This window comes from Alosa pseudoharengus, unplaced genomic scaffold (assembly GCF_046254945.1).
Source record: "Alosa pseudoharengus isolate Yale_2024_CS ecotype anadromous, Long Island Sound unplaced genomic scaffold, YU_APseudo_1.1 YU_APseudo_1.1_scf_17, whole genome shotgun sequence".
NCBI lineage: Eukaryota > Metazoa > Chordata > Actinopteri > Clupeiformes > Clupeidae > Alosa > Alosa pseudoharengus.
The window spans coordinates 28,569,312-28,579,311 of NW_027468640.1; the positions used below are offsets into that span (position 1 = coordinate 28,569,312).

Here is a 10,000-nt window from a genome sequence, read left to right on the forward strand (position 1 = left end):
ATTGCTTGTGTGTGTACGTAGAGAGGGAGAATCAGAATAGTGTGTGTGTGTGTGTGTGTGTGTGTGTGTGTGTGTGTGTGTGTGTGTGTGTGTGTGTGTGTGTGTGTGTGTGTGTGTGTGTGTGTGTGCGTGCGTGTCTGTGTGCGTGCGTGCCCATGTATGTGAGTATCTGACCAATTATCTTCTTCTGTCTCCTAGGTAACCACAGGGAACCGGACCAAGCACTATGTCTCCTTCAAGAGGAACGAGTTTGTCCAGATGAGGTTCCCCAAGTACACCCTGCCCAAGGTACCGTAACACCAAGTCATAACTTGATGCGGCCGAACATTAGCGATAACATCAGTTTAATTACATTGTTTTGATGTTTTGAGCTAACTTTTGTCGGATGCCCCGTCTCATTTTTCCTTCTGTCTCGCGTTGCTCTGATATATTGAATGCAGGGCTTAAAGCAAAGAACAATTCTGAACCTGAAGTTCTCAAACATTTTTGAAGATCCTATAGGCATATTCACTATTTTCACTATCTTCAACAGCCCAGCCCAGCCCTGAATTCAGGCACAGTGCCTGAACACTTGAATCCCTGTGAATGAGATATATGATGCAATAGAAGGGTATATTTAACTAATTCAATGTGGACAGTGAGCATTCAATGCTTCATAACAGTCGCTCGGTTGGATGCAGTGAGGATTCCCTGTAAGGAACCCCAGTGAGGGACGCAGAACATAAAGTCTGACCATGACCTTGTCCAGTATGTATGGCAGGCAGAACTCCAGCAGCAGCAGCAGCAGCATCGGCTCGTAGACTAGCACTCTGTGCAGTAACTACAGTAGGCCTGTCAGGTGTAATTACATACACTGAAGGACCACTGGGGAAGGCTCAGGTAGCAGGTGAACATTTTCACAGAGATCAATTCATAGTGTCAATGGACTGATTTTATACATTCATTTATACAGCAATGTACAATTTTTTTAATTTAAATTTGTGGTATTTCAAAGAGAGTTTGCCATAAAAAGGGCTCTGCTAAGACATTTGACAGACTGGGCTCTATAAAAACACATATTCACAAAACATTAAGCCAGTATATGATGATGTAAGACCATGTCAAGTAATTTCACGTACCTAATTCTAGTAAAGTGTATGTGAAGACAGTGGGGTTAATGATTCCTGACCATGATGTATAGCATGGCGACTTTCTCCTTGTGTGGAAGAGGGTTAATCCAGCGGTTTGTCACGGTGTGTGAGTGTGTGTGTGTGTGTGTGTGGATGGGTGTGTGTGTGTGTGTGTACCTGTGTATGTCTGTATGTGTGTGTGCATGCATGTTTGTGCGCATGTGTGTGTGCACATGTGTGTGTGTGTGTGTGTGTGTGTGACGGCGTCCCACGTGGCCAGGGTTAATGACTGCGGTGCAGGCCCGGGGGAGTGCTTCAGTGGAACGCTGGCTGAATGTAATTGAATAGCATTGATTGGAGTGCAGGAACCCCAGCGGCGGCAGCAGGAGCAACCTGGCTCATGCATATTTCACCTCCTGTGTAAAGCAGGGGGGAACAGGAGACTGAAAAGCAGAAGAACACGAAAGAGAGGAGAGGAGAAGAGAGGGAAGAAGAGGAGAGGAGAGGAAAGGAAAGGAAAGGAGAGTGTGCCAGGAGACTCGGTGGCTGTTTGTGTGTGCGTGTGAAAGAGAGTGCGTGTGTGAGAAGGAGGGAGGATAAAAGTGTGTGTATGAATGCACATGTCTGTCACTGTTGTTTAGTGTGTGAGTGTATGTGAGTGGGTTTGTGTGTGTGTGTGTAGTGTGTGCATGTTTGTGTGTGTGTACAGTATGTGCATGTGTGTGTGTTTACAGTATGTGCATGTGTGTGTGTGTGTGTGTGCAATGTGTGCATGTTTGTGTGTGTGTGTGTGTGCAGTGTGTGCATGTTTGTGTGTGTGTGTGTGTGTGTGTGCAGTGTGTGCATGTGTGTGTGTGTGTGTGTGTGTGTGTGTGCAGTATGTGCATGTTTGTGTGTGTGTTTACAGTATGTGCATGTGTGCATGTGTGTGTGTGTGTGTGCAGTGTGTGCATGTTTGTGTGTGTGTGTGTGTGTGCAGTGTGTGCATGTTTGTGTGTGTGTACAGTATGTGCATGTGTGTGTGTTTACAGTATGTGCATGTGTGTGTGTGTGTGTGTGTGTGTGTGTGTGTGTGTGCAGTGTGTGCATGTTTGTGTGTGTACAGTATGTGCATGTGTGTGTGTTTACAGTATGTGCATGTGTGTGTGTGTGTGTGAGTGTATGGCATGCATGTGCCTGGGATTACTCAGGCCCCTGAGCTCTTGATTTTTTGAAGAGGCCTGAGATTTGATAAGTGGAGCGCTGGCTTTAGGGGACGTTTAAAGTGATCCTGTTACACTCAGAGCTTTTCCGCTGCGCTCAGGCTATTGTTTCTGTCGTCTTCAGGGAGGGAACGTAGCATCTGTGCATGCCTTGTGTCTCTCAAAGAAAGAGAGTGCTTGTTTGTGTGTGTGTGTGTGTGTGTGTGTGTCTGTGTATGTATATGTGTTGTTTTGCTTATGTGTGTAAGTGTGTGTGTATTTATGTCTATCTTTGTGTGCATGTGTTTGAGTGTGTGTGTGTATGCATGTCTATCTTTGTGTGCGTGTGTGTGTCTGTGTATGCATGTACTGCATGCATGTGCAAGTGTGTGTATGTGTAAGAGTATGTGCATGTATATGTGTTGTATTGCTTATGTGTGTTAGTGTGTGTGTGTGATCGGGCTGGCGTTGCGGTGATGGAAACAGGAGACAGTGGTGATGTTTCTCAAAAGTAGCCAGGTTTTTATTTCCACCTTAGCAGCTGCATGCATGAACCAGTATGGAGAAAAATCGGAAAAAGAAAAGAAAAACCAAACTCCAAACAATAATCTCAAATCAATCAATGAGCTTCCAAAATATATCCAATCGACTTTGACAACCCTTTTCAATGATGGGGCAAACTGCTGCAAATCACAGAACGAGTGTTAGGTCTATTAGCAGGGGCTATCACTTGCTCACCTCAGACCATTCTACCTCCTTCTGCCTCAACCATAGTCCGACCAGAGAATTTACCTCTGCCGACTAAACCAATGCACAATCAATCAATCAATTAATTAACAAAACGCATCTTCTCCATATAAATATCCATTAATACATTCCATACCATAAAACCCAGTTTCATAACAAGGCAATCTTATTATCTAACTTCATAACCTAATACATAGCATACATAACCAGAACGTCCCCAAACACCCCTCTTGTCCTGCACACTTGACCTCTGCTTGTTCAGTACGTCACACTCCACGAACTTATAATGTTCCTTGCGACTTTCCGTCGGGTCTTTTCTCCGTCCCCAGACCAGGAAGCGCTATTGTCCGACACAATGAACAGTTTACTAAATGTCCGTGTTCCCTCAACCTTCAGTTGGCCACCCTGAAAGTAAGGCTTATTGTCCTGTATGCGTTTGTGGTTTGCAGTTGCTGCAACCATGCTGGATGCCGTTCGTGTTCGTGTGTGCAAATAAAGTGTGTTTGTAAATCACGTTGTCCGATCTTTGTATTTAGCTCCCGTATGAAATAAACTGTAGCCGTAACGGGCAACCGCACCGTTACAGTGTGTGCATGCATGTCTATCTTTGTGTGTGTGTGAGTGTGTGTGTATGTGCATGTACTCTATGTGCATGCCTGTGCAAGTGTGTGTATGTGTGAGAGTATGTGCATGTAGCCTATATGTGTTTTTTTGCTTATGTGTTGAAGTGTGTGTCTATCCATGTTTATCTTTGTGTGCGTGTGTGTGTTTGTGTGAGTGCGTGTGTCTGTATGCATGTACTGTATGCGCATACATGTGCAAGTGTGTGTATGTGTGAGAGTATGTGCAATATGTGTTTTTTTGCTTATGTGTGTAAGTGTTTGTGTATGCATGTTTATGTTTGTGTACGTGTGTGTGTGTGTGTGTGTGTGTGTGTGTGTGTGTGTGTGTGCTCATTGTTGTGTAGGTGGCCCAGAGAATGCCTGATGAAGTGTATTGTTCTCAGCTCTCTGTTTATGTGCTCCTTCCACTTAGCAGGGTGACAAGTCAGGTCACACCTCTGCACTCTGGGAGAAATAGAGAAAGGTGGGGGGGTATCACATATCGCATTGCGATACCACAGCATTACCATTAGATCAGTTCAGATATGAGATAGCAAAGGGAAAGTGTGATAAGCATAGACAAAAAGACAGACACAGACAGAGAGAGAGAGAGAAAGAGAGAGAGAGATGCCTAGCTGCAGATTATATTATGACCTGCCATAACAAAAGAGAAAAGTTGTCATTTTTGTGTATAAGATATATTTATGGGTCTATGCTCTTTGTGACAAAAAGACAGACAGACAGACAGACAGACAGACAGAGAGAGAGAGAGAGAGAGAGAGAGAGAGAGCATGGTTAGACAAAGGAGAGGAAGATTAGCGTTGTTGTTTGTTTGTTGTGGTGGTGGTTGTGTGTTGTATTGCTCAGTGTGAATAATTGAAAGCTAGTGAAAAACACAGAGCCAGTCGGGGAGTGCTGCAGTGGCGTGGCGTCCCCTCAGGTGGCCAGAGCAGGAGATTAGCCACTCGTCCCTCCCGCCCTCCCTCTCTCCCTCCCTCCCTCTCTCTTGGTCCCTCATTCCCTCGTTTCCTGAGAGCGGCCAAAGCGTGGGCGCCCCAACATCTCCTCTTTTGTCATCCGTCTTTCTCAATATCTTTTCTGCACTTTGTGTCTCTCCACGAACCCACGCACTCACTCCGCACCTGTTTGTGTTCTTCCCTCCTCCACTGCATCCATTCCTCCTCTTCTGGCCACTGTGGATGGTTGGGGAGAAAGTGGAGAGAATGTTTGCGACTGTTCCACTTTTGAAAAATGAGTTTTTTTTTTCTCCTCAGTACACACACACACACACACACACACATACACACACACACACACGGCTCAAGCTGGCAGATATCCATCTCTGAGATACTGGCTGTTATGTAATCAGATTGTGGAGGCGTTTCTTATTCATGAAGATGGGCTGATTCCTCTTGATCCTGCCTTCAGGTCGCCCGATGCTTTTGTCTCGGCATCTTTTTCTTTCAATCCACCTGCTTCATATAATTTTTTACAAGTAGTCCATACTGCATACAAATATATTTCTCTTTCAAACTTTCAAACATTAAAAGGGTATTCAATGAAAATCTCAGTGATTAAGGTCTGTGTGTGTGCGTGTGTGTGAGTGTGTTTGAGTTTGTAAGTGTATATTCAGAGTGTGTGTGAGTTTTTATGTGTGTGTGTGTGTGTGTGTGTGTTTGTGTGTGTGTGTGTGTGTGTGAGAGAGAGAGAGAGAGAGATAGAGAGAGTCATGTGTGTGTGTGTTTGAGTGGATATAGTGGGATGAAGTTCAAGCTTTACTTGCTTTAAGATAATAGTTATGTTATGGCGCTATATAAATAAAATTTAATTAAATTGATGTTTATACATCTTTTCGTATCAGGAGGTGATGTGGGTCTACATGTGTTTATGTGTGTGTGTGTGTGTTTGTGTCCATTTATGTGTGTGTGTGCACTCAGCACTGAGTTTCTCTCTGTGATTTGGCATCACTTAATACGGTGTCTATCCGGCAGGCATTGTTAAGTGAGACATTGCCATTGATTCAGTGCAATTAAGATGTGCCTTTCACCAAGGTGAGCTGGTGGCCATTCAAGCCTCTCTTTCCCTCTTTCCCTCTCTCCCTCCCTCTCTCCATCTCTCTATCCATCTCTCTTTCTCCCTCTCTCCCTCCCTCTCTCCATCTCTCTCTCCATCTCTCTATCCATCTCTCTCTCTCCCTCTCTCCCTCCCTCTCTCCATGTCTCTCTCCATCTCTCTTTCTCCCTCTCCCTCTCCCTGTCTCAGCAGGTAGCACATTCATGCTGGAACTAAGCCCAAACAATGGCAGCAGCTCCGAGGCATTGTTTCCTGTCCGATCACCCTTTTCCAATTGTTGTTCCCATTTCAAATTCCATCCTCGCCTCGTTGTTTGGTGATTTGTTTTGGGGGCTTAAAAGGAAGGATGAAGCCATTGCAAAACTCATAGCCACACATTGAACAACTTGTAAGCCCTACATGGAACTAAAAAGCCCTCCATTGACTAAAATGTGGAATGGACGAGTCAGCATTTTTGTTTACTACCTCCCTCTCACACACACACACACACACACACACACACACACACACACACACACACACACACACACACACACACACACACACACACACACACACACACACACACCAGTCGGAGTCCCAAAATCCCACTTGAGTGGTGTCTTTATCCAGTTCTGTCTGACCATGTCATGGCGAGAGAGGCCAGTGTTGTCTGGCTCCCCCCCAGGCACAGGCTCCTGTCTCTGGGCTGATGGAGGTCTTCACCCCCACCCCCCCTTCCACCCCCACCCCCATTTGACTGACAGTGATGGATGGAGGGTCTTACATCCGGATGGGTCTCTTATGAGCTCAGGACTTTAGAGAGGAAAGGAGAGAAGAGAGGAGAGAGGAGGAGAGGAGGAGAGAGGAGGAGAGGAGAAGAGAGGAGGAGTGGAGAAGGGAGGAGGAAAAGAAGACAACAGAGGGAGGGAGAGAGATAGCACAGATATTCACACACACACATACACACACACACACACACACACACACACACTTGCACACACTTTCCTTCCTTTTCTTTTCAACGAAACATGCTGCTTAAATTTGCAGGCGAAACTCTTTCCCTGCCCCCCCCCCTATTCCTCTCCATTTATCTGTCATCTCTTTGTCCTAGATTGCATTACTGGCCCCTCTGAGGAATCTGCTGTACTTTGCAAATAAGCTTTGAATAAACGCCCGTCTCCACCCTTTTCACTTTCAACTCTTTCACAACGTTATTTTCACATTCCCTTTGCGTTTGTTTTAATCACACATCAACTATGGTGTCCTTTCTTCAGCCATAACACCAGTATAGGCTCTGTGGAACCTCTCATGTTCTCTTTCTTCCCTCATTCATCTTTCATCTTTGAGAATCGAAACATGAAATTCACCTTTTGATTTATTTTTAATTTCATGGGTTATCTTTTTGCTACACTCTTAAAACGAATGTGTCGTCCCTATCTGGACACAGACATGTGTTAAAAAACAACGCACGTTGTGTTATTTTCAACACATATTGTGTAACAAATTTAAAAAAAAGGAAACGACACAAACTCTGTTGTCCCTATCTGGACACAGAGATGTGTTAAAAACAACGCAAGTTGTGTTGTTTTCAACACATTCGTTTTAAGAGTGTAGCAATACGTGAAAGCCTTTGGGTGAAAATGTCCGTTAATTAGGGAGCGTTTTCTCTTGCCCCTTTGAGCCAGTGCTTAAAAACTAGCATGCACATGCACAGCTGCATTCGTCATTCGTCTTTTGTCATTCGTTACAGTAAGGAAATGTTGTTGCAGCACGGAGAGGCCGTATGACCGATGCCGGTGACGACATTCATGTTATCCGCACTGAGCGTAGGCCGTATCTGCATGGCCACATACCCTGGGCTTTAGTTTCATATTTTGTTTTCCTATTCTGTCTGTGCTGGCCCTTATCTTAAAGTGAAATGTTCAAGTGTGTCAAGTGCTACTATTTCATTATTAAGTGTTGTATATTACCAAATGACAAATGATATAAGGGTTGGGTCTACACATTACATAAGCCCACACAAACACACCACTCTTTTGTATATTTAGAGAAGAACACATAACAGAGACCTTTCCTTCAGTCCTGGATGGAACACCATCTGACTAGAACATGAAGCCAAATGTTTCAGGGTTTAATCCTTTGTGGCTGCATCTGTTCTCCTAGCACACACACACACTCAAACACACGCACACACACACACACGCACACACATTTTAGAGTGTTTCATTTCCTGTGTGTCAGATGCTGTGTACTTGCTTAGATTATGTTCTCACACAGTGTTTGCTGTTGAAACAGGTGTATCCACACAGACTGGGTATTATGTATGAGATGTAGCATGTAGCATGCGTGATCACATGAAAATCTGCGCACACGCACACACACGCACACACGCGCACACACGCGCACACACACGCACACACACACACATACACACACTAATGGTCAGAGATTGCCTGGGATAGGGAAATCAGATTCATGATGAGCAGTGTGAATACATCAGGCTGCATGTTATGTATCTGATTCCCCCTTCAGTAATGAACATATAGATCTCATTGAAGCATGCAGCTTATTAGGACATTCAGTGCATTCAGGACTTTATGTTAACAAATGGAAATGCTTCTAGTAAATGATGTATCTAAAGGATAGTACATGGTTGTCCATTGGTTGTCAGGTTTATATCTTGTTTAGATTGTTTTTATAAATGTGTTGACAATGGAGAGGGCCCATACGAATACCACTAGTCAAATAAAAAGGCTGAGAACAGAGACATAAACGTTAATATTGGAGACCACACCTTTGATCTCTTATTTAAACAGAATTATTGCTCAGTATTGTTGCTCTTTCATACCATACGCAGATGAGAGATGAGTCTCTCTCTCTCTTGTGCGCTCTCTCTCTCTCTCTCTCTCTCTCTCTCTCTCTCTCTCTCTCTCTCTTTCTCTCTCTCTATCCCTCTCTAGTCCTCTCGCTCTACTTTATCTGCATTTCCTCACAGTCAGACTGATAATGGCAGTAATGAATGGTAGTGTGTGTGTGTGTGTGTGTGTGGGGGGGGGTGAAAAGTGTCTGTTAATGTGTATTGCTAGTTGTGAGCCACAACAGAGATGTCGTCTGTTAAGATATCCGCTGCCAGTCGAGCCCTAAGAGCCAGCCAGCCAGCCAGCTCTTTTGACATTTCCTCACCCTCATTCTGGGGCCTAACAAGCCGCAGTGAGGCCCTGGTCACTCGGGTCCGGCGCCACCGGAACAGCGTGAAGTCAAAGAGGAGAGAAAAGGGACAGCGGGACTGGCCAGCTAATTCAAAGGCACAGGCGGGGGGTGGACGTCCACTGCAGAGGCCCTCTTTCATTCGTTCGGTTTTTTTGGTGTGTGGGGTTTTTCGAGGATGACCGCTAATGAGATGGATCACACACAACACACAACACACACACACTCACACTTACAGTACATACTGTACACACACACACTGTAGACTCACATAGAAAAATACACACACACACATATATATATATATATATATATATAATATACATATTGAAACACACACATACAGAGCTAAATTTAGTCACCTCACAAAGCCAAGCATCATTTTTTCTGCACAGCCCCATCCACCCACACTAGCACATTGACATACAGTACTGCTAAAACTACCTCAATGCCACACATACAGTCCTCTGTATTCTGCCTGTGTCTTCCCCATGTTTGGTTGAGACCTCTTGGCATAAAAGGCAAAGATGGCAGATTGTCGATGGTCTTGTGCTGGCCAAACTCCTATTCATCTCTCTCTCTCTCTCTCTCTCTCTCTCTCTCTCTCTCTCTCTCTCTCTCTCTCTCTCTTTCTCCCTCTCTTTCTCTCCCTCTCTTTATTTCCTGCTGGCGTGATTTCCGTGTTAATGTAATTGGGTGCATGTCTCAATAGACTGTGCTGACACAAGCGCTCACGACTTCTGTGTGTGATCACCTCAGCCCATCTTCAGCAAAGGACAGCAGAGTTAGCAGCAATGACTCAGTCAGGGCTATGAATGGGAATGTTCCCCTCTCTCTCTCTCTCTCTCTCTCTCTCGCGCGCGCTTTCTCTCTTTCTTTTGGTCTGTTTCCATTAGTTCAATACAGAAGTGCTATTGATGAGATAAGCAAATTATATGCCTGTTCAGTCTCTCCATCACTCTCAGTCCTGCGTCGTTTTTCTCTCTCATTCACACTAACTCATTCTCTCTCTCTCTTTTTCACCTCTCTCTCTCCCTCCATCTCTCTCTCCCTCCCTCCCTCTCCCTCCCTCTCCCTCTCTCTGTCTCTCTGTCTCTCT

General features: G+C 44.8%; 1 protein-coding gene across 1 annotated transcript in view; it reads left to right on the plus strand.

Annotated features, from left to right (window-relative positions):
* Positions 1–10,000, plus strand: part of sorcs2 (sortilin-related VPS10 domain containing receptor 2) — a 234,128-nt gene that overhangs the window by 197,412 nt on the left and 26,716 nt on the right. Inside the window, exon 8 of the mRNA XM_076289193.1 lies at positions 199–288. Within this exon, the coding sequence (XP_076145308.1) occupies positions 199–288 (90 nt within the window). The remainder of the gene's footprint in view (positions 1–198; positions 289–10,000) is intronic.